General features: G+C 40.3%; 1 protein-coding gene across 2 annotated transcripts in view; it reads right to left on the bottom strand.

The window, feature by feature from the left end:
• The window catches only part of MYO1D (myosin ID), a 319,278-nt gene that overhangs the window by 124,123 nt on the left and 169,094 nt on the right, over positions 1-26,061 (bottom strand). For both annotated transcript variants that reach the window (XM_070562560.1, XM_070562558.1), the window contains exons 17-19: positions 9,124-9,347; positions 4,132-4,276; positions 3,510-3,614 (exon numbers count right to left, since the gene is read on the bottom strand). In XM_070562560.1, the coding sequence (XP_070418661.1) occupies positions 3,510-3,614; positions 4,132-4,276; positions 9,124-9,347 (474 nt within the window). The remainder of the gene's footprint in view (positions 1-3,509; positions 3,615-4,131; positions 4,277-9,123; positions 9,348-26,061) is intronic.

Below are 26,061 nucleotides of genomic sequence, written 5' to 3'. Positions count from 1 at the left end.
TGAGTTGATCTTTTTTTCCTTAGAATGTTTGAATACTAATATCCATTAAATAATAATTCCCCATTGCCTCCTCCCCCAAGCCCCTGGTAACCACTATTCTACTTTCTGCCTCTATTAATTTGACTATTCTAGATACTCCATGTAAGTGGAATCAGACAATTATTCGTCCTTTTGTGTCCTACTCACGTAGACAATATCTTCAAGGTTTACCCATGTTGTAGCATGTATTTCACTCCTTTTTACAGTTGAATAGTATTCTATTGTATGGATACACATATTCTTTAATGACTTATCTGTCAATGGACATTTGGGTTGTTTCCACCTTTAAGCATTGTGAAGAATGCTGCTATGAACACTGTACAGTGTTCAGTCAATTACCTTTTAAAGAGATTTAAATAATAACAAAAATAGTTTTTATTTACCCACAGAGCTACTGTCTCCCTTGCTCTCCATTCTTTGGTGTATGCCCATGGTGCCATCTGGTATCATTTTCCTTCTGCCTGAAGGACTTCCTTTAACATTTCTTGTAGTGCATATCTACAGATAAGCCTGAACAAGTTTTTATTTTACTTTAGTTTTTTGAAACATATATTTGCTGGGTATGGAATTCTAGATTGATAGTTTTTTTCTTTCAGTAAAAGAAGTTGTAAAGTCATTGCTCCACTGTCTTCTCACTTGTATGGTTTCTGATAAGAAATATGATGTATCCTCTTCTTTTTCCTCTGTGTCTTTTTTCTCTTTATCGTTGGTTTCAAGCAATTTGATCAAGTTGTGCCTTGGTATAGTTTTCTTCAGCTTTCTTGTGTTTGACGTTTGTTGAATTTCTTGGGTCCATGAGTTTATAATTTTCATCAAATTTGGAAAAATTTCAAACATTATTTTTTCAAATATTTAAAATTTTTCCCCTTCTCTCTCTCCTACAGGGACTCCACACGCACTTATGCTAGGCCACCTAAAGTTGGCTCACAGTATCCTAATATTTTGTCCCTTTTTTTCATCTTTCTTTCCCCTTTCTCTGTGTGTTTCATTCTGAGTAGTTTTATTGCTAAACCTTCAAGTGTAGTGATCTTTCTTCTGCAATGTCTAAACTGCTATTAATTCCATCAAGTGAAAAATCTCAGACACAGTACTTTTCATCTCTATCCATAACACATCCACAATAACTGTTTTAATGACCTTGTCTGTTAATTCCATAATCTACATCAGTTCTGGGTCAGTCTGAATGACTGATTTTTCTTCTCATTATAGGCTGTAGTTTTCTGCTGTTTTGCATGCCTGGTATTTTTGATTGGATGTTATGCATTCTGAATTTTATCTTCTGGGTCTGGATACTTTGTACTTCTATAAATATTTTTGAGCTCTGTTTTGGGATGCTGTTAGGTTACTTGGAAACAGTCTGACTCTTTTGGGTCGTGTTTTAAAGATTTGTTGGGTGGGATTAGGGTAGTGTTTAATCAAGGGCTAATGATTCCCCTCCACTGGGGCCAAGATTCTTGGCAGTAGACTTACTCAATGCACCATGAATTGTGAGGTTTTCCAAGCAGGCTGGTGGGGACAGGCACTATTTGCAACCCTGAGTGAGTACTGGGCATTGTTAACTGCTAATCCTTCAGGTGCTTCTCCCCCCTGCCTTGGGCAGCTTCCTCACACGCGTGTGCTGAGCAGTACTCAGCTGAATACCTGAAATGAACCTGCTGAAGATCTCCAGAGTTCTCCCTGTGCAGTGTCCTCTTCTCTGGTACGCTGCTCTGCAAACTCTAGCTGCCGTGGTGGCGCCCAGCTCTTCGGCTCTGTCTTTTCAATTAGGGAGTCTACTGAACTCTGCCTTGGCTCCCCCTGCTCATGCCACAGACTAGAAAGTGTCTCAAGGAGGTGAACTGGCTAAATGTGGGGCTCACTTCATTTGTTTCTTATTTCTCAGGAATCAGTCTCTTTCCTTGCTTGATGTGCACTGTCTTGGAAACCACTTTTTCATACATTGTGCCCTTTTTTATTTTTTACACTTATTCTTCTTTCATTCATTTTAGTAGCTACATTGAATTCTATTGTGCAAATACACAATTATTTATTAACCTAATCACATACTGATGCATATTTATATATTCTTTTCAGTTTTTTGGCTGCTACAATCTAAAAAACTTCACATATATCTGTCTTTGGTTATCTGTGTGAATGTATTGCAGATAAATCCTGAGTTGTGGAATTCCTAGATAAAGTCGTCTGAGCATTTTAAATTTTGATAAATACTGCCAAATTGTTCACTCGAAAGGATGTATCTTATACTCCTGCCAATAATGATTCCCTAAACCCTTGCAAACACTGGCTGTTATCAACATTTTAAAGTTTGCCAAACTTATAGTTGAAAAATAATATTTTATTATTTTGATTTGAATAATACTGCAATTATGTACTTTTTGAAGATTTGAAACAAAATACTGCTAAAATCATCTAAACCTGGACCTTTGTTATGAGGTAATTCTTTGACAATTTTCTTAATTTACCTTTGAATATTGGCATATTTACGTTAATATCTCTTGCGGAATCGAGTTACGCAACATTTTTCTTAAATTCACCCATTTCATTAATATTTTAAAATTTATTTGCATAATTTTACAAAATGCTCTTTTATAATTATTTCAATTTCTTCTCTTTTTTCTTTCTTTTTTTTTTTTTGAGGAAGATTAGCTCTGAGCTAACATCTGTTGCCAATCCTCCTCTTTTTGCTGAGGAAGATTGGCCCTGAGCTAACATCTGTGCCCATCTTCCTCTACTTTATATGTGGGATGCCTGCCACAGCATGGCTTGCCAAGTGGTGTGTAGGTCTGCACCTAGGATCTGTACCAGTGAACCCTGGGCTGCTGAAGCGGAACGTGCTAACTTAACTGCTGCACCTCCAGGCTGGCCCCTCTCTGTTTTTAAGGTTTTTAAAAACCAACTATGTCCCTTGCCTTCCACTTTCTAACTTCTACCTGCTCAATGGTGATCATCTCCAGGTATACGACAGTCCACACGTACGCTGCTTCCAATAAGCAAATACAAACATAGCACATAACTCTCCCTCCCCCAACTTCCAAATCTCACTATGTCCTTCTCCCTTTTCCAAAATATGTTCTTCATTCCCCTTCTCCTGTTTTTTTCTTTTAAATAGTAGTAAAACATGTATAAAAAGTACTAAACGGCCACTAAATACAAGGCAGACCAGTAGGTGCTATGAAAGACACATGTGCAGTAAATGCAAATTCCTGCTCTCAGGGAGGTCCCCCCTCTCCTGTTTTAAAAAGAAATGGTTACCAAAAATATTCACTTCCCTCAGGCAGGCTTTAGAGCCTACCTCTCAAATTGCAGGCACCTCAGCCATTCCATCAGTGCCTCACCATAGACAGGTACAGCTCACTGATGATGTAGCTAGTTATGTACCTATGGTCACGTTTCATTGTGCTCATATCTAAGTAAGTTTCATCCGAGTCAGTCTCTTCTTTCCAAGGAGGTCTGCTTCAACCTTGCCTTACCTTACGGACATGACAGGAGAAGAGGACATTCATGTATTTGTCCTTCCGTTTCAGTTCGTTAGCAACGGGGACAAAAGTGCCTGAGGTCTGAGGTGTATCTGGCTTCTGAAAGAAAAAGGAACCATGGTAAACTGACTACGCTTAGCATTTCAGCTGAAAACGCAATCTTTTCGTACAGCGCTTTATAACAATACTCATTTGTATTTTTTATCTCCCCAACCCAGATGGCAAGCTACTAAAGGGTTGCTAAAACACCAAAGTCCTATAAAATTTTTAAAATCAGGAATGGGAGAGAAGATGAAATGTAGTTTTGGGATTAATTAATATAAAAGTGGCAATTAAAAATAGCTGCTGAATTATGTGAGGGAAGGTTTAAATGCTCAAAAACCAAGGGATGGAGTGTACTTAACACATATGGATATAAGATAGAGGATCCTTTATAAAGTGAGGAAACATCAAATATTGCACACTTAGAGGCAATAAAATTGTTTAGTTTAGTATCTCTCATAGAAATTTAGTTTCTGTAGGTGTCTTATTATTTCTATAAATTCTTAGAGAAAATTTCCTCTTTTTCTTTGTTAAGGGAGCAGGAGTAGATTCGGCCTTGTTCTCCTGGGCTTACCGAAGCAAGATAGTTGCCCTCCCAGGCCCTCTGGAGGCCAAGGTCAGCCCTTTGACCTTTCAGCATTTCCATGGCCGCAACCTTTGCCCTGACCTGGGGCAGGTCTGAAGCAGGTATGCTCTTGATGAGCTGGGATGCTCTCCATCTATAAGTAAATAAACAAAACGTGTTAGACTTCAGAAACACAACCCCATTCATTCTCAAAAATAGTTAAAGCTGCCAAAAACATAGAATTAAATCGCACTACTTGCATGTTACCCTAAAAAAAAAAAGTAAAATGCCTCCAAAATATACACAGGACTTGTTAAAATACAAGCTTTATGTGGACAGAGATTCTTGTAAAACTTGCTTTGTCGTTTGTGCGTTTTGAAAGCAACTAGAACTCAGTGATATGTGGACTCTCATAATATTTATAGTTAGAAACCTTGGATTCACCCAACAAATGTTCTCTAGGCACCTACTAAACCTCAGATGCTGTTCTAGGCAGTGGAGGCACAGCAGTCTACAAACAGACGAAGGTTCTTTCTGCTAGGTGCTTATGCCCTAGAGAGCAGAGACAGACAATAAACAAGTCAACAAGTGTGTACAATGTGGTAAGTGCTGTGGAGAAAATAAGGCAAGGAAAGGAGGACAGGAGCGCAGCAGAGGGAAGGAAGAGGGAGCGGGTGTTATTTACACAGCGTAGTCTGGGAGGCACCACCCATAAGGATACAGGAAGTGAGGGAGCCAGCTGTATGAGCAAGAGTGTTCCAGGAAGAGAAGACAGGGTGCGCAAAGGCTCTATAGTGGGATCTCGTTTGAAGTGTTAGAGGTCCAGCAAGCAGTCCTGTGAAGCTGGAGCAGAAGGAGCATGGGGGGAGAGGAACGGGAGGGGAGGGCAGAAGGAGAGTCAGGCCAGAATCCATGCAGCCATGGGAGGCCACTGTCAGGACTCTGGCCTTTACTCTGAATGAGATGAGAAGCCACTGGAAGGTTCTGAACACATAAGAGACATGGCTCAACTCCTGCTCTACAGGACCATTCTGACTGCTGGGTGCAGAAAGGCAGGGCTGGAAACAGGATGACCACTGAGGAGGCTCTTTCTGTACTGCACGTGGAGAGGAGGGTGGCTTGGATCAGGTAGGTTGTGGCGGAGGCAGAGACAGGAGTCAGTTCTGGACATGGCCTGAAGGAAGCACCGACAGATCTGCTGATGGATTAGACGTGGGGGCAGGGGAACAAGAGGGAATTTAAAGACGACACTAAGCTTTCAGTCTAAGAAACTGAAAGCATTAACTAAAAATAATCTATTCCTGATTGAGAAAAACAAGCACAAGGTCCTTTATTTTCTTAGTGGTATCCTTGGTCCTACATGACACTTATGCCTTCTTTTCTGCCACAGGAGCCTGAAGCAGCGAGGCTGGAAGCAAACCAGGAACTTCATGATATCAGATGAAATAATTGAGGCCAGTGGTTCTCAAACTAAACTTCCACAGAAGACTAGAATGAGGTGCAATGAAAACTGAAAAGTGGTACTCTTTTCCCAATTTACATACCTAAAATGTTAGAGAGATTGTTTACATCTAAGATTTTCCTGAGATGTATTCTTGTTTCAAGATGGTGACTTGAGCTTAACTGTTTGTTTCTCTCTCTTAAATTTCTACTGACATAAATAAATAAAAAATAAGAAAAATCTATAGCGATACCAGAAAATGAGAATGATACAAAAAAACTGGAAGATGTGAAGAGTTTCTGGAAGACACGAAGCAGATGGAATTGAGCTGATGGAGAAGTGGCTCTTTGCCGAGCAATCCACTCAGTGGAGAGAGAGGAACCCCTTCAGCATAGATGGTACCGGGAATCCTTAAGCCTGAAGCAGCAGGGGCTGGTAGCAAGAGCAGGAGGTGAAGGATTTCAAGGTGGGAGCTGTGCCAATTCTCTGCACAAAGAACGGCTGGCCATGGTGAGATGGGGACATCTGCCATAGCAATTAGGGTCAGAGACATAGGTAGCCAAAACAAAACCATAGGAAAAGTAAAGGCTCAACAACCGTGAAATCCTTTTCTCTATCTTATATGGCCAACCAACACTCCAGTGGGATGACTGTCCTAAGATCATTCCAGAAGAGGCTGGAAGAATGGCAGGTTGGGAGCAGTTGGTGGTCAAAGTCAAGGTCACTGGTGACAGGCACATCCTACAACACTAAGTGACTTGCTGAGCAACTGCCGCCAGATTTCATTCTCAGTGTGGCGAGGTCTTTGCTCTGTCTGCTGGTCTGTTTTCAGCCAATATGCCTGGTTGGCTGTCCCTTCTTCATCACTCAAAGTGACTCCAGAGGCTCAGAGCACAGAGGCATGCTGGGGAGTCCAGGACCTGACCTACATAACCACGGAGAGAGCTGCACAGGCTTCTTGTCCCGATCAAGCAAACTGCCATCTCTAAATATATGTAGCAGCAACAACAGCTGCAGCCACAAACATCCCCAGCCTCGACAACATGAAAAAGGGGACAAAGTTAGGCATGAAGAAGGCTCCCAGCCTTCCCAGAATGAGAAAGAATTACTATGAGGAATGGGAGTGAGTGCAAACAGGATTAGACACACACTAGGATTTTAGGAAAAAAACACAAACCCCCACAATCACAGCAGAATCCTTTAACACACTTCCCTCAGTATTCCACAGATCACAAAATTCAAGAATAAATTAAATAAGATATAGTGACTAGATCAGGGGTTGGTAAACTATAGTCTGTGCCACATCCAGCCCATCGCCTGGTTTGGTACTTCTCATGACCTAAAAATAGTTTCTACATGTTTAACAAAACCAAAACAAAAAAAAGTAAAATACATGACAAAGACCATGTGTAGCCAACAAAGCCTGAACTATTTACTATCTGGCCCTTCACAGAAAGAGTGTGCCTTTGGACTAGATTAACACAATCGGGAAGATTCAATTAGGGTGTGTGTGTGTGTATATAAAATCAACAAACAGAGCAGATGCATTGTTTCCAACATGCCCATCGACTCTAAGGCCTACGAAGGCTGGGACTGTCTTTCACATCTTTCTTGTTTGTGACCGTAACCCTGGAAGCTAGGTCAGAGCCCACAACACAGCAGGTGTTGAGTAAATATCTGCTGAATGAATAAATTGAATTTTACAAAAACTAATCAATTCTACGCCATACAGAAAACCTCAAAATCTAAAAAGAAGACTGTACAGGCCACATTGCAACATACTCAAAATCAATTCTTTGCAGCCATCAAAAATATTACATAGATCTTTATTTATTGTCAAGGACAGGTCTCCAAGACGTTTTTAAGTAAAGTCATATAACCACTCATATAATCCCGCTTGTGTTAAACAGAGAGGAAAAAAGATCAAATGATGTGTGACTGTGTGTGCACACAGAAGTATGAGCGAACATATCCATATCGCTTATTACGTGTTGGGTGCTACCTGAAATGCTTTACACAGATCTACTTATAATCCTTTCAACAACCCTATGAGCAGGTACTATTTTATGGCCCATTTACAGATAAGTAAACTGAGGCACAGAGAGGTTATCTAATTTGCCCAAAGTTACACAGCTCATCAGTGGCAGAGCTGGAATATGAACGCAAGCTCCAGGGTTTGTGTTCTTAACCATTATACTGTGCTATCTCTTACACGTGTGCATGTTTGTAAATGCACAGACACAGACTTAGAAGGATAGAAACTAATTGTTAATGAGTGGTTGTCTCAGGGGAAAAAAATAAAATGGGAAAGACAAGAGGAGGTGTGGAGGATTTCAACTTAATATCCTATATATTGTTTCACTTTTTAAGAAAACAACGAGCATGTACTCATGTATAGCTTAATTACTTTTTAAAATATGTCAAAACTGCAGGTTATAGATGATACCATTCAAGAAAAACATTTGTGCATTAAAAAGCCTGCCAAGATTGACAACTGACATTTACAGTGTTAGATGCGAGAATTGAAATTCGAGGTAAGTTTGCTTTCAATAATTCTTGTTTGATTTTCTTTCTTTTTATGAGATATATACATATATTTTTAAAAAGCAAATGGGATACATATTAAAGAAAAATACATAGGAGTAAAATTCTTTATCTTTTGATATCTGCCACCAATTATACACAGCAAAATCTAAAGGAAGATAAAAATCTGACTTAGCGCAGAATTATAAATTAGGTCTTTTACATTCAGTATATCAATTATTTCAGTGTTCTTTGTGGAATAGCATGATGCCAAATGACCACATTTGAGAACCATTAGCTTAGTTTATGTGATTAGATGGCTGTAGCTCAGACACAGCTAAATATAGCTGGCAACAAATAAGCTGAAAAAAATGAGGAGAAAGGAGCTATGAATAACTACAAACTCAGATTGAGGGCAGTTTATAAAAAAAATGAAGATCAACTGGAAAGGCATCAAATTTTACATGGGCGTTTATTTATTTAAAAAAAAAGAGCTCGCTCTGAAACAGCTGTTTTCCTCCTTGCACTTGAAAACCATCTGGGAAACTTTAAGAAGGCCCTCTGCTGGGCCCCACTCCCCAGTTCCAGTCAACGGGACTTTCTAGAGGGCGACTTGGGCCCTGTGTGTTTTCGCAAACTCCTCATGATTCTAAGGTGAGGCAGGATAGAGAAACACACCCTGAAAGGATTAACAGCCTTTCTAGCTTGAGTTATGTGTGGTGATTTTAATAAACAGTTATTTTTTGCTAATAAAAGAAAGTGGAGGCAGCATGCTAAAAGCTGATCTTAACTACAGCTTGTTCCAGGGGTTGTGGCATACTGCTGTCAACCGCTACAGAAAAAAATAAATGGACAGCTCCCTTATCCTGAGGCGTAAACAGGTGTCCTTTGAAAGTGAAATCTACAAAACTGAAGGCATAAGGTAAAAGTACATGTCATGACAGCAAATAGCTGAGCCAATACCATGGTCTCAGATTTGTGACTTTCTGTGTTAAGTGTGCCGCCATAAACGGATGAAGCACATACCAAGTTCTTACCTGTTAAAAATCGCCTGCAGGGCCTCCTCGAAACGGCGAAGAACCTTAGGCGGAGTTGGCCACTTCACATGTTTCCCATAGTCCCTCATGGTCTTGACGCCGTGGAAGCGCCTGGCCACCTCATGGACGTACGACTTCACCTTGTAGCGCCGGTAGTATCTGATAATTGTCAGGGCTGCCTTGGTCCTCTTGTACCGCATGCGGGCCAGGGTGCCCCGCCACACCTTCACAACAGAGAAAGAAAAAGGGAAGTGTTGCTGGATAGCCAAGTAGTAGAGGATTTTGAAATTGCAGAAGCTCCTCTACTTACAAACTACCAACTGGGGAACTTGCGCCCGTCAAGAAAATCAGCCAGCGCCAAAGCATGTCACTTCTGCCTGCCACCAACAGATGGCGCCAGGAGTCACGTCGGTCACTTTGTTTCAGCTGCCTAGCTGTTCGTTGTGTACACTGCACTGAAGTGTGTGCTGACTTTGAAGCAGTCTTGTTTTAACTTGACTGTCATGAAAAGAAGAGAGCCGAAATCCAAGTATCTTTGGATAAATATTTTAAGAATGTTGAAAGGAAGCAAGATGAGTCAGAACCAAAAGCCATCAATGTCTGTAGTTCTCTTATGAAACCTAGTTTTATATAGATTACACCCACTGGCCACTAGTGTAAGGTCACGTTGGAATTACAAACTGACTTAGACAAGCCTGTGAAGCCCCTCTCTCCAGGTGCTATGTAAACTTCCCCCAACTTTAGATGTATTCCTGGGGAAAGGGTAAAAAGATGACTGATGTCATATGAATCTTTGTTAAAGTTGTTTTAGCGCTCAGAAATTGATCAGACAATATATCAGTGTCTCAATGCCAGCTTTATCCACACATAGTGAAGTCAGAGGTACTTATACTTTTGTCAGCATCCTTTGTCCAGGTTCTCATGCTCCCCAATCTCTCGAGTAAAAAGATACTTGGTGTAATTAATCTTCAGTTCATCACCGGCTCTCCTACCACCAACCTTACTCTTTCTTCCACAGTGTGTCCAGTATAAACCCCTTTCTTTTCCTTTCTGCTGCTACAGTCTCCAAGACTCCAAATTACTCTAATTTCTTCCTTCAATAAACTCCTTGTACGCACCGCCACATGCTCCAGTTGACATTTACTGCTGCTACTTAAATAACCATTCCAATTCTTAGGTTGATCTTATTACTTCCCTCCCCATCTCCGGTCTCTCAGGATCAAGATTTTCAACCTACAGTTCAAAGCCCACAAAATGGGTTCTCCAGATTCCCTCAGGTTTCTTTTATTTCTTCTTAAAGCCCCATCTGCGCCCACTACTTTCTTAGAAAGGCTCACGCGACGCCACTTTTATTCAATCATTTTAGGTTTGTCTCCATGCAGACTCCTAAACTGGCATCATGTGCTTGCAATGCTCTCCTTTTTCAGCCCACTGCACGATAAAGATGGATCTGTTTGCATCCTACATGGGAGGAGGTCATCGGGGGACCCCCAAAGAGGAGCTAACGGGCCCAGGAAAAACACGATACAGGAGGGAAACGTGACATATGAGCAATCTGTGACGCGAATCTAGAGCTCACAAATAAACAGAATATACAAAGCCAATGAGGCAAGGAACACTAACTCGTCACTGCACGTGGCGTGACAACAGCAACCCTTTCAGTCGAGGCGGCTCTCTTCCGCGTAGCCGAATACGCGGTGCAGATGGCTTTGTCACGCCTCCACCCGAGAGCTAAAATCAAGGTCCCTTCTTCAGTGTCTTGAAAAACCAGAAGAATACAATTAGAGGGTGGAAGTCTGTGATTCAATTTCTTCAACAAGACACATTTTCAAAGTTTCGTACTGTTTTGTTGCTTTTCTTTTTGATTTTTGAAGAAGGAAATTAAGACTCCTTGGAGCCACATCTATACAGGGAATCAACGCTTAATTTTCAAGAAGTGTTTTATAGAGCTTTCTATTAAAATGTTTTTGGATAGATTCTTTAGTGATTTGGAGGAAAAAGGCATTTTATAAGTAAGTGCTTTTTTAGCGGGTAGGTTTTTTTTTTGTTTAAAACTTCATCCGTGTTGTTGGTTAAGTTTTGTGTAGATGAAAGAATCCAATGGTACCACATGCTTATACATAAAGGCAGCAGGCCTTCCTCTCGCCACCTAACCCCACCCCCTCGCCTTGCAGTCTTGTTCTACACACACTATTTTAACTGCTTCCTCTGGTACTTAGAAATAACACACACACTGTTATCTCTCGGTCGATCCTTTTAGACACTATCCAAATTACAGAAGTTGGTGATTTCGCTCTCTCACCATCATTCTTATCTCTCCTCTTTCCATCTTCCCAATAATTATATCAAAAGTTTTAGGTCGATAGTGTTTACATTATTACATATGTTATACTAACTATATTATATGTGGCATAAGTACTTTGCATAATAAATGTATATATACTATATAGTATATATTACACATAACTTTGGTTTACCTCTGTGCTAAGGACTATAACATGACTACACTTTCTTTACTTTGTCACGTAGATTTGTTTTTACTTATAGTTAATAACTGTCTCACTTTAAAAATCTGCTTTATTTTCTATATAATTTCTACATAATTTTTGCCAAACGTTCTAACAAACTCATTAAATGATCAGCAATAATTTTCCCAATCAAGCACACCAATTGAATCTTTTTCTTTGATAGTCCCTATGTCCTTATGCTCTTTCGGCTCACTGCACAGTTCCTATCCTGGGACTTTTGTGTTTTTTTTTCCTGGTGAGGAAGATTGGCCCTGACCCAACATCTGTGCCGATCTTCCTCTATTTTGTACGTGGGATGCTGCCATAGTATGGCTTGATGAGGAGTGTCTAGGGATCTGAACTCGTAAACCCCAGGCTGCCGAAGCAGACTGCACAAACCCAACCACTGCGCCACCAGGCTGGTCCCTCCTGGGATTTTTTCAACTACTCTTCCATGTTGGATTCCTGATTCTTGAACTTATATCTTTCTTTTTCTTGGTTTTCCTCCTTCCAGTAACTTCCAAGAAGAGTGCACAACTCGTAAATTTCTATTCTCTGCAGTTTCCTTGAGAGTACGAAGCAGCTGCCTAAAACGTTGCCTGTTTCTTGGGGGACAAGAGCAGAGTAGTTGAGAACGGGCTCTGGATTCAGACTGCCTGTGTTCAAATCCTGGCCCCACTCTCACCAGCGGGGCAAACTTGGGCAAGCTCCTTCATCCCTCTGCATCTTAGTTTTCTTATCCGTAAAATGGGGATGATAATGGTGCTTATCTTGTAATAGTGTTGTGAAAATTAAAGACATTAATACACATAAAACCCTTAAACTAGTGCCTGGTGGGTAGGTGGTGCTCAACAAGCATTGACTGTTAGGAGTATCTGAAAGTCTGTTCTTTATTTGCCTTTAGCAGGCTGTGCTACTTTCTTTCTCTTATGTGCAGATTTTTTGCCTCAATCATGTCAGCGTGACCTGGAAACTCTTTAAAGAATGTGAGCCATTCTTTCTCAGTCTACTATTTGCCCCCGAAGAGTGTTGGATTTGGCATAATATTATTCTTCCACCTATAATATGGCCTGGATGTCCATGGTCTACACGCCTTCTCCAGTCTTTCAGCTGCCCAAGAGGAATGGAAAGAGAGCTGGGGTTTTGGGTAGCTGCATTGAGTTCCTTCCTTAGAACTAATAAAATAAATGCATCAGAGGTTTGCTTCACTGAGTCTGGGGTCTATTGCAGTCTTTTGGCTTGCTTGAGGATAAACATTCTTTTTTCCACATCTTGTGGAGCTTTTCCTTGGTTCAGCTGTAGTAATTATTCCTAGCAGATGCTTCCCCTATTCCTCACCCACTTATTGATACATCAGAGGCAGGAAAGACGGCAAACCTTCTTGTCTCTTCTTGCCTGGGGGGGGCAAAGTCTTCTTGAGGGAAGAAAGGGTCCCCAACAAAGGTGTGGGTTATTCCAAGACTTCCCCCGGCATACTTTTATACCTAATGCCAACACCTTCAAAAGCAATGAGACTTTTCAGAATTCCCTCCTAGCACATCTTCATTTTCCACTCTTCTCTTTGAAAAATATGTTGATTTTTTTTAGCACTTTCTTTCAATTTGGTCCAATTTTTCTTTTTCTGTATGACATTTCTCAAAGTTTATAACACGAATTTGGGATCTTTTCTTGGTTTCAGAATTGATGGCATGCTCTTTGTTACTTTTACATTTTTGTTAATTTCAGCAAATTTGGGGGAAAGGCATTTTGCGAGCCTGCAGGGGTATCATCAATTTTATCAGAAGTCCCTTAGGTTGTATTTATTTTTTAACATCACAGAAAAAGCTGCATTGAAAAACCACAGAGGAAAATGATTCTATGCAAAAAATGATTCATGTATTTTTCCTTATAATCTAAGCATATTTGGTTTAAACACATATGCTCCCACAAAAGTTTATGTGTCTGTGTGGGGAAAGAGCGGTTGTGGATTTTCCCACCAAGGGTCAGCAGGTTGGAATTTAAGATGTAAGACAGATTTTTCCATTTCTCTTTTTGTTTAAAACAACTTAAACTGCTGGGTTTTTCAAGAGCCAGACAGAGCTTACTTCCACAGAGGACTCTGCCTGATGATGAAGCATCAGAAAGCAGAAAATTAAGTGTTATATTCAACAAGCAAATGCTTAATATTTATTTGCATATGCCTCGAGAGGTTCAGTAAACAATAACAGAGCAAAAAAGGGCCATCATTAAAACAATATTAACACTAAAAGTGGAACCAACCAGACTTCACATGCTGTAGGACATGATGCAAGAGAGTGGCAGCAGAAAGCTGAAGGAGATGTGATGGGACCTGGGAGGGAAGGTAAGCAGAAGATATCAGGCAGAGAGCATGACAGAGGAGAGGGCAGGTGAGCTATTTCTCAGCTAGAAAAGAGCATCGAGGCAAACAGGCCGACTCAGAGGGAAGACTGAGAACATCAGAGCGACGGCACAGACATCCCTGCTACTGAGTGTTGGATTCATCTCCTCGCTTCAGTAACTTTACCCTCTGTAGTCAATTCTCAACACAGCAGCCAGAGAGGTCCTTTTAAGATCAAATCAGATCACGTGCCTTCTCTGCTTAAAACTGCCATGGCTCTCCATTTTCCTCAGAGTGTAAAGCCGAAGGCCCTCCTCCAGCCTCCAAGGCCCACGGGATCTGGTACTGTTACCTCCCCACCTCACCTCCCTGTTCTCTCCCCGTGACTCCAGCACACTGGGCCCTGCTGTACCCTGCACAGGCCAGGTGCTTCTTGTCTCAGTGCCCTTGCGCTAATTGCCCCCTCTGCCTGGAATGATCTTCCCCCAGATACCACACGGCTCACTTCCTCACCCTCTCTGTGTCTCGGCTCACCTTTACCTTCCTGATGAGACAGGCCCTGGCCATCCTATTTAAAACTTCAGCTTGTCTCCAACCTCCTCCCCAGTACTCTCAATTCTCCTTACCGAGCTCCATTTTGCCTCTTGCCTCCAGCACTCAACACCTTCCGACACATCATGTAATTTACACATTATTGTCTTGTTTATGCCCCCTCACTGGAATTTAACCTCTATTAGGACAGGGATCTTTGCCTCTTTCGCTGAGTGATGAATCTCCACTGCCTTGAACAATGCCAAGGACATAGTAGCCACTCAGTAGTATCTGTTGAGTGAATGAATGTTTTCAACTTCATCTTCCAAGCCTGATATTGAATCTTTCATTTTGGCTGTCATGTTTTCTGTTTTCAAGGGCTCTTCCTTGTTCTTCAAATATTTCTCTTAAAAGCCTGTTTCTCTTGGTTTATGAACACAACATCTCATCCTTACTCTCTGAGGATAGGAATCACGGTTTGATTTGTACACCGCTCCCTGCATTGTACCTGTTCCCTCTAAACCCCTTCTCCCACTTGTCTTGGTCTCAGCCTTTTGTGCTAGAGGCCTTCCTCAAGCATCTGGGATCCCTGGCCATCCATTCACTGAAGAGTGAAAAGCCACTTGGAAGCTCTGTACTTTATGAATGGTGGACCCCACTAGAGGATGATTAGGTGGGGACCAACCAACCATCTGTGGGGGATCCCAGAATGTCTGTATCTTAAAGCGTTTTCTCTTTGCTGCCAGCATTCTGAGTGAACGGGAATGGGGGGAATCTAGTATCTACACTTTCCCTTAATATCCTTGGTTTCAGTACGGTGTCTGACCCTCTCATCCACTGTGCCGGGGGTCCTCAAGCCCAGAGCTTCTCTGGCTCAGTTTCCTCAGAGTAAACTTCTTGTCTTCTATCAGAATGAAGCTGAGGTAGTCACCCGGCTTTCTGAGGCCTGGGAGGAGACCTGGGCATCTAATTGGTCTTTATACAGATTTTCAACCAATCTCCTCCTTCAGCTGTACTCCTCACCCCTACCCACAGAGGTACCTGGTCCTTCCCACTCCTGAATCTTTCTACAGCCCCGTGGTTGGGTGAACTGGCTTGCTTGTCTGCCTTCTTCACTGCAGGCGCTTAGACTTCAGCTTTCTCCACCTGCCTGGGGGAGCAACCACACGTTCACTTACTTCCAAAATTATGTTGGTGCCTCTTGTCTGCTGTTGTTTCCACTACGCTTCTATTTGTCCTTGTGGGTTTCTCCAATTTTTATCCCTTACTGCTCATTTAGGGGTTTTGAGAGGGAGTGGATATAAACACAATCTGTCATGTTTAACCAGATGTTTTATAATGCCATCTTAATTTTACCATGTTTTCCTCTAGTGCATACTTCCTCAGTGGTCAGGCATTTCAAAGCAACATCTGGCAGTCATTAAAGTACAAGATACACTTTGCAAAAGATGTAGGATTCTAGGTTGCACTCTATTAAGAACTAGGTCAATTACATATCTTCAGTTTAGCCTCAGAAATAAACACAGGTCAGCTTTCCTTTCTTTCTAGTTCTCCATGTTTTATTCCCCCTAGTTCTTATGGGTGTTGGGTCCTTTCTGTTGTGTTCTCAAACAGTTCCCTGGTGCTCTGAAGTGGATATTCTCCTTGTTTCCAAAACCAGAATCCTTCACATCCTTCAAAATTTCAGCTTTCCAGCTTCTCTGACCCTCCATCCCTAGGGACAACTTTGAGGAAAGCATTCTTCTTCTATTTCTACCCTTAGGTCCTCCATACTTATTCTGGCAGGGTTCTGACAGCTTACAGTTTTTAAGGAGCTGTGGTAGAGGAGAATTTATTTAGGTATCAGTTTGAACTCTGAGCAAACTGTAAAATGCACAAAATCTATCTTTGGTGTCCATATACCCCATCAAATTTGAATATGACAGTGGCATTCTACTTGGAATATTTCATGATTGATTAATGAAGGCCTGGCACCTTCTGGGAGTCATTTTAAAGGAAGACTCAAAGACAGAAAAATCCTCCTGAGTTATTCCCGTTGAACTCAAATATCCCTATGAGGGACAAAATGAATAAAGACTTGATGTACTATTTTTAAAATGCCAGTGCCCATTTTTTACCTGAATAGGTTACAGTTAATATGTATGGAGAAGAAAATAAGACTCAGTGCATATAATTTGTAGGTGCTTAGCATAAATTTTAAGACAAAATTCCTTAGTTTTATAGAAAAATTAATGGTATTTTGAGATGACCTAGACGAAAATTAAGAAGTAATGAAATAACCAAATCTTCAGTCAATAAACAAATGTAAAGCCATTAAAATAGAGAAAGAGACCACAAAAAAAAGCATGTGTGAGTCTGATCATTATAAGCTGTCCTGATGAGCTTAACTATGTGTGTGGGCGGTGGTCTCTGGTTGGTGGAGTGTAGTTTAGAAATGATCACCCCTGAGCTGCTTTCCTTGGGTCTGGGAGACTAACGTGCCGAGTTAGTCGACCTGTGAACCTTCATTTAGGACTCGTACGTTTTATAGATGGCCTTGTCCAGACCCATTAGCCTAGCAATTCTTTAATACATACAGCTGTTGTCTACTGATGACCTCTCTACTGTGACGATGCCATGACCTCACAATCTCCTTGTGACTGTAACTTCAAGAAGCAATTGAACCTTTTGGTCAATCGCTGTCAGAAGACCAGCCCAGCATGAACTCTCTCAAAACCCAAACTGCAATTGTTTCGAAGACAAATGAAAATAAAATCACTCGAGCTAACAGGTTAAGGAATTCTGACAGGCCTTTCGAGATTCAATCTTGTTCAAAAGTAAAACACTGTGGAGCTGTACTGAATGATTGCTTTCTTTTGTTTTGTCTTCTTAAAAGTGGAGGTACAAAATTGATAATTCATCTTCAAAATCTCTCAGGTCAAGGCTTTTCAAAACCGCTTTTTGACACACAACAACAGGTTCTGGTCAAGTATGTAGGCATTTGAGCAGATCCAGTGAGGCGTCTTGGGATCTTCTGGCTTTGTCTGAAGATGACTACCGCCTCCCCACCCCCAGATCCACCTCTATCTAATACTGAGCTGGCTCACCACCTGGGCAGGGCTCACGCCAGACTTTGATCTCGTGTAACAAACACGCCGACTCTCCTTTCTTTATGTCTAGCCTCTCAAACATGCAGAACTCCTTGAAAAAGTAACCCAATACACCTTTGGTTCAGATGCTTACAAATAATCTCAATTTTGAATGGTTCTCTACATGACTCAAAAACTCAGATAATAACTGATATTTGAAAGGACCAGCTAAAGGTGCATCCTAACTTTTATTTCTATAGAGGTCCAAAAGTGAATTCTGGAACATAGGGCCTTTGAAATGCTCCTTGAAAAAGGGGTTCCATTTTCAATGGGTTTGGGAAAGCTGCATACTGCAATTCCTTTCTGGAGAATCATGAGGCACATTAGTATATTAAAAGCTCTGACAAGTTCTATGTACAGATTTTAGCTTTGACAGAACTTAGAAAACATATTTGACTAAAGAATCCTTTGTACATGGATTACTCATGCATTTTGAAGGGGGTCAAAATACACTACCTCCAAATATGCGACTTTGGCATAAGCATTATTTTGAGCATTATTCATTCTACAAGAATTTCCCAAATTCCTACAGTAATGTGGTTTCTGTAGGGAATACAGAGGAAAACAGGAGATACCTATGAAGTCCTAGGAAATACTAAAATGCTACGAGATAACTGGAAACAACTAAAACTAATCCCTTAAAAAGTAAGATCTGGTCAAACGCCACAACAGTGTAAACCTCCAGGTAACGAAGCTTGAATTCCTCTGCCAGAGTGAGGCCGTTTCAAGGAAGTACAGCACTGCCCAGAGGGACAGCTCCCTGGCTGGCCTCGTGTGGAGGTGGAGTGGAAAGAGTCGGCCCCGGGAGAGGCCAGCTTTCCCCAAGGACTACTGGAGGAATCGGGCAATCAAACTCTGCAGGCTTCAGGTTCTTCACCTGTAAAGCAAGGATGCAGACTAGATGATTTATAAGAGTACGCACTAGGATTCTATCATAACAGCTACTGATAATGAGCAAAAATTTAAAAATGTTATTTCAAAGGTTCTTTCCGATCCAAAGTGCACATGGAACTGACAACCATTATCTTTGATTTTCCTCTGATTGCTGGTAACACCCCTAAGGGAAGAGAGGGGAAACATTATTTCACTACTATGGGCCAGGCCTTGCGCTAGGCACTTGATATACATTAAAAATGGGTATTTTAAAAGCATTTATTATTGACATAATATTTGTATAGTGCTGTTACATGTTTCTCTTACTAATAATCAACCATAAAGAAAGCAGGGAATACATTTAACATAAGTTTAAGTTATGCATAAATATATTTTTGATGGCAAATGCTTGGCTTTGGAAAACAATCATTTTTCAGACCTATGAACCCTGCTTCCACAGAGGAATGCAATTAATGCTCACAGCTATTGCTAACAGCCTGGCTCTAGCTGCAGGCAATGGAAGATGGTGCTAGTCTGGTCTTTCGTTTAGAGCAGTGTTCCTCTACAAGTCCCCGTGCCTCAACACGCCATCAGTTACCAGTGCTCACTGTGATGGTGATACTGGGTGAAGACGCTTCCTGGCAGGGGAATTCAGAATCTTTGGGGAAGAGAATAATCTGGAAAAGGTCCCTTGGATTATTTAAGGTAAACTCCAAATATGCTTCCTCTGTTCATTTTCTTGTCTTAGATTATAACTGATGTAAGGGGGAATGGCAGGATAAGAAAACGTCCACTTATTAAGGACAGATGCTTTCTCAACAGTTCAAGTTTACAAAAGTTGAGCATAATATGATTAAATAACTATGAAGATCATTCTGGGTCATAACTTAATTCCAAAAAGAAGAGAAAGAATACAGCTGTGTTGTTTGGGTGGTTTATCATAATAGTAGGTGATACAGGTGATCAGAGCAATAAGTCGCTCATGCTAAAATAATGTGGTGATACAAAAAGAAATGTCACTATTCAGAGAAGAATCTAGATAAAGTAAAATGCTAGACTTGCTCAGAGATATTGAGGTTTTATATCTGCACACATAGCTGTAAATATCTTTATCAGTGAAAATCCTATCAGAAACATAACCTTGTAGTTGTAAGTCTGAAAAATGCTGCTACCTAATCTATTTCTTCCCCAAGAAAAGTTCTACAACACAATGTTTGAAAATTGAGGTTCTTAGTTATAAACCAATCAAGTCAGAACAGATTTAAAATGGATGTCAACAGGAATATGATTAAATTTGCAACTAACTTTGGTAGAATCTACTTTTAAAATAAATTTAGGTTTTTATCAGTCATTTGTAATTCTTTTTTGTAAACTATGTACTTCTACTTTTTTATCCATTTTCTTTGGATTATCTTTTTTCTATTGATTTATACGAGCTCTTTATAAATTAAGGGAGCCATCCTTTTGTCATCAGTGCTTTAAATTTTTTTCCCAGTATGTCAATGATCTTTTGATACTGTTTATAGTATACTACCACACGGAAGTTGTTTTTAACAAATTTTGTGGAGTCAAACGTATTCATTTTTTTCTTTTATGGTTATATACATATTTTATGCAAAACTGAGATGATAAATTAATCATAAAGTGCTTTGCAATGTTTTTTATTTGATATATCAGGCACATCTTCCCATGTGATCAAATATCCTCCTATAATCTGATTCTGAATGACCTCCTAGTACTCACTCAGACAGAGGCATAGAATAGTTAGCCAACCTCCATTGTGAGATATTTTTGCTGTCTTCTACTTTTTTTTGCAATTACAAATATCATCTTAGCAGTATCACTGTACATAAATTCATGCACACAAATGATTTATGGCAAAGATCTAAAAACAGAATCGTTGTTGGGACCCATTTGCGTTTACAACTTCCACATATTAAAGTACCCACTTCCAAACTGCGCCACGTGAATAGTTAAAAGGAAGTAACTAAATTGACGGGATAATATCTTGTTGCTGCGATTAAACTGCTCTGATGATTAATGCTATTCAACTTTTAAAAATTCACTAGCTACTTTAATTTTTTTCTTTGGTGAATTCTCTCTTCATTCCTTTTTTGTCTATTACGTATTCATAATTTTACATAATGATTTGTAAGGGCTTTTATATATGAAATAAGCTAACGTTTTATTACATTTACCAAGATTTCTTAGCATTTGCCTTTTACTATCTCTTGGCCACAGTTCTGGATCAAGCGGCCACCTTGCAACCACGAGGGGGAGCCACACTGACAATGAGAGGAGACAAGAGAAGGCCCAATGGAGAAGCTCCCTGCCGTATGAAGTATACCCCTGCTACACTCTAGTTTGAACTGTCTTTTCTTTTTTCTTTCCTGTTGCAACTGAACACATTGTGACAAAATGGCATTTTTTGAGCAACAGAAGTTTTAAATGTTTATGCAGGGAAACCTATCAATCTTTGCCTTTATGAAGTCTTGTTTTGTGGCTGCTATACTTGGAAAGGCCTTCTCTACTTTAAATTCAAATATATGCCCATAGCATGAATTTCTTTTATTAAAATGTAAGCTCTTGGGGCGGGGGATGCTCAATCACAAGTAAGAGACAGCCTTTATTTTACAATCACTTCATGAATGGCAAGAGATTGTGTCTATTCCAGTAGATTATCCATAATTAAAGATGTATGAAATGTCCACTAAAGCTCTGGTTTCTTTGAAATACAAATGAGTTACCAGCTACAGCCAATGAATATGACAGTAGAAATGCTCTATTTGGATCAAACTCACTTGAGTGGACTGAATCTAAGTGAGCTCCCACCTAGCTGGCATTAAGAAGAGTTAATATTGGAAATCTTTTTTTTTTTTTTTTTTTGGTGAGGAAGATTGGCCCTGAGCTCAGATCTGTTGCCAATCTTCCTCTATTTTGTATGCAGGATGCCGCCATAGTGTGGCTTCATGAGCGGTGTGTAGGTCCATGCCCAGGATCCAAACCCACAAACTGTGGGCCGCAGAAGTGGAGCGTGTGAACTTAACCACTACGCCACAGGGCTGGCCCCTAATATTGGAAATCTTTATGAGGATGTCTCCTCTGAAATAGTAGTATAAAAAGTCACTAGGAAGTAATCAGAGAAAAAATATATGTATACACACATACACACCCCCCCATACAGATGTGCACACACAACACACATATATAAAATTTTCTGATAGCAACAGGCATAAACTACAGTGAAAAGGGTATATACTACAGTTTTTAATATACCAGTCATAATAAATCAGCAGTTTCACACAAAGTCAGAGTGAGCATATCTTGAACTCAGAGAACAAGTCAGACTGCTCTTCAAATGAACACTGGCATTAGACGGCCCCAGCAGTTCTTTCTGTAGGTGAACCTTGGAAATATTTTAGGATCATCAAAATCTACTCTTCTCTTTGGTCTTTTTCATTCATCTCAACTGGCTTGTGATCAATATTTTATGGAACTCTTCCATAGCTGCCCCCCAGGTGTCCTTCCACAAAACCGAAACCCAAATTCCAGCTGAAAGCTCGCACGGACGTGAACCCTGCTGCACTGAGCCTTGAAGGAATGGACGTGCACTAGTGACAAAAAGGGACAGAAGCACAGACGCTGTAGTGATATTGCTTAAAACACCTTCTGAATGTTCAAGCCCTTTCCTGCTGCAGATTTTTTGCTTCTGTATTTCCTTCCGCTTGATTCTTCTCTCCCTGAACTTTTCATAGGGTCAGATCCTTACCATTCCTTAGGTCTCAACTTAATGTCACCTCCTCAGAGAGGCCTTCCACGACCAGCCTATCTGAAATACATTTCCCTTGCCCTCTGAATGACTGCTCCAACTCAGCCCTTCCTTTCCTTGTAACTGTTGCACAGTTTGTAATTATTTGTTGACTTTCTTTGCCTCACTCTGATTACAATGTCTGCTCCCGAAGGAGAAGGAGTATTTCTGTCACACTCATCACTGTATTTCCAAAGAGAGCCTAGCAATAAGCACATTTGTTGAATGAACGAATACTTACTGGCTTGAATACTAAATATCTTTATTATGAGTTTAAAAGATGACTTGCTTATCTATTAAAAAAATGCCCCACACAATGTTTTCGATCCAAGAAGGGTTCAGTAATCTCAGGGTTTAAGAGCTCACTTAAAAATAGACAGCTCATCCTGGTACACATCTGTGAAGATAAGCTGAGCAAATTATGAAATGTTCAAGGAAGAAATACCATGGCGGCTGCCACACAGTTCTCAGGTCTTAATGGAATTTCAAAATCAATGTTGATGGTTGATGGTTCTAGAACAGTCTAACATGAATAAACATCAACTTGAAAAACTGTTGCCAGTTTGCCAATGAGTAACCTAATGCATGAACAAGTCAGGTTTTCAGTGAATAGTGCTTTTATGTTAAAAGAATTTTACAAAAAATGAAAAAAAAATTTCATCTTCAATAAGTTAGTTCTGTTATAGCTACGAAAATGTGGATATTCTAAATTAAATTCCTACTTCCCCATTCATTTCCGTGACAGACTTTTTCATGAAAAATTGCCCCTCTGCTTTTTTTTTTTCCTTTTTTGGCAAAAATAGACACCTCAGTGTCACTGCATTTTATCAAGTGACCAAGGAAAATGTGACATGGTGCATCCTTATTTTCTTTCTTGAAGTCAACAAGACTGAGAAAGAGCCCATAAACTCTACTCTGTATTATTCCATTTTCCACTGGGCCTGTGAGAATGATAATAATTCCTCTATTATTGAAATGAGAGGAAAGAGGGGGAAAAAAACTAGACTAGGAAATTCTATCAAATTCAAATACACAAATATTGTATACTGATTCTCAAATTAACAAAAATCAGATTGCAATTAATGTATGACGAACAAACTCTTGGTTAGGTTACCTACATGAACTAGCTATTTAAGCTCACAGGCCAAAGATGACACGAGATGATGTAGTAATTAACGCCGCTTTGGCTTTAACTCAGCGGCTGATGGGTATTCTCCAGGTCACTTCTCTTTCTGAGGCTATCCAGCAGATAGTCTGTTCTTCCAAAGGGGCAGAAAACTCCTGCTTCTTTTTCACACCTCCAACGGAATCCAGAGTCACTACATTATGGCAAAGGGAGCCAGGGAGCCCAAGAGAGTCAGAGTTTCCAAGTCTGTAGAAGTTTATCCTCTAAATAAAAAATCACAGAACAAGTTCTCTAGGATCATCACATTCAGGAATGCATTTATTTGGCCAGCCTAAGACCACGATAGACATAGTTCCTTGACTGAACCATCAAATAAGGACTATAGAAACCTGTCTTATTACTAAACAAATATGCTTTTGATTCTGGATTTTCTTCCTCCCCAAATAAGCATATTGCTAACTTAGCTTTAAGTTATTGCCATCTACAGAGAACTCTGTGCTACGTTATATTATTAGAGCAAATAGCCATTCCTTCCCTCTTGACCTACATAGGTCACCCCATTGATGTGGGTCCCATTGGACAATGGGATATAAATCCAAGTGACCTGAACAGCTCGAAACACGCTTGTGTGGTCAGCCTTGCCCTCTTAGTCTTTGCCACTTCTGTGAGAAGAACATGCCCCAGGGGTCTTTTAATTTCAGAAAAATGAGAAACATACGGAACCAATCTGTATTCAACCCCATGGCCTGGGATGAGCTCAGCCAAGAATGGCCAAACCCCAGATGCATTAGGAAGAAATAAGTTTGACTGGTACATCCACTAAGTTTTAGGGTGACGTGGCAGATTGAATAATGGTCCCCCAAAAGGTATCTGCCTCTTAATCCCTGGAAACTATAAATGTTACCTCATATGGCACAAAAGAACTTTGCAGACGTGATTAGCTTAAGGATCTTGAGAGGAGTAGATTATCCCGGACTCTAAGCACAATCATATATCTTTACAAGAGGGAGGCAGTGAGAGGCCTGAAGACAGAAAAGGAGAAGGCACTGTGACCACAGAGGCAAAGACTGGAGTCTCAAGCCGTGGAGGGCTGGCAGCTACCAGAAGCTGGAAGAGGCAATGAATGGCTTATCCCCTATAATCACCAGAGGGAGTGTGGCCCTGATGACACCTATCAAAGTGTTGGCCCAGTGAAACTGACTGCAGACTTCTGGCCTCCAGAACTGTGAGAGAATAAATTTCTGTTGTTTTAAGCCAAGTTCGTGATAATGTTGCCATAGGAAACCAATACAGGTGGTTTGTGGCATAATTAGGGCAAAAGTTAACTGATACAAACCCAAATCAATAATAATAATAATAATAGTATTAATGATATCAATGTTAATTCAGGCATAGCTAGGAGATACTGTGGGTTCAGTTCCAGACCACCGCAATAAAGTGAATATCGCAATAAAGCAAGTCATATGAATTTTTTGGTTCCCCAGTGCATATAAAAGTTATGTTTATTCTACACTGTAGTCTATTAAGTGTGCAATAGCATTATGTCCAAAAAAAACAATGTATACACCTTAATTAAAAAATACTGCTAAAAATGCTACCATCATCTGAGCCTTCAGCAAGTTGTAATCTTTTTGCTGGTGGAGGGTCTTGTAAAAAATGCAATATCTGCAAAGCGCAATATAGCAAAGCTCAATGAAGTGAGGTAGGCCTGCAATAATAGCAAACACACAGTACTTACCATGTGCTAGGCACTGTCCAAAGTATGTTGAATATATTAACTCATTTAATACTCACAACCATACTATAAGGTGGGTACTGTTTTATTTTCCTTTTACAGATGAGGAAACTGAAGTACAGAGAGGCTGAAAGCATCACCCCATAAGGGATGGAGCTGGCACTGAAACCCAAGTGCCTTATGACTGACTGAAGCCAAGAACTATCTGATGGCTAGGCGGTCACAGGTCCACAAATTACACAGAAGACGGTCATTCTTCAACTCTGGCGGCAGAGTTAAAACTTAAAGCCTTCTTTCCCACTGAGAATAACTCTTGTCCCCACTAATTACTCCATTTGCTTGGTATTATGAAAGTACCTCATTTTAAAAGCACATAAAGAGCTCTTACATATTAATAAATATCTCTGCTTTCATATATAACATAGCTAATACGAAACTTTATAAATCTTGAAACATCTACTATTGAGTCATGATAATATGATTATATATGATGATTATATATATTATTGGCAAAATACCACCCAGGGCCACCATGTACAGGGCATTATGCTGGGGGCCCTGGATGGAATACAAACAAGTATAAGGACACTGCTTCCCTCAATAATTTATAATCTAGTTCAGGAGATAAGACAAACATGCAAAATTAATAGATGATCTACAGTCTACAGAAATTACAGAGTTCAATGGGAATTTTTGAGCTGAAGACTTCTTACAAATCATCGAGCTGAGAGGTTCTCCACCCTGACCCCTCCGTGGATACCTTACGAAGGACATGCACACGTGCAACACACTCCCAGGACTTGTACAATCCCTGAGATGTGCCTTGCTTGCCCACTCAAGAAAGCAAGTATAAACTTTATAGAAATAACCTTGAATCACCTCCTACGTATAA

Source organism: Equus przewalskii, chromosome 10 (assembly GCF_037783145.1).
Source record: "Equus przewalskii isolate Varuska chromosome 10, EquPr2, whole genome shotgun sequence".
NCBI classification, from domain to species: Eukaryota; Metazoa; Chordata; class Mammalia; order Perissodactyla; family Equidae; genus Equus; species Equus przewalskii.
This window is presented reverse-complemented; position numbering and strand designations above follow the sequence as displayed.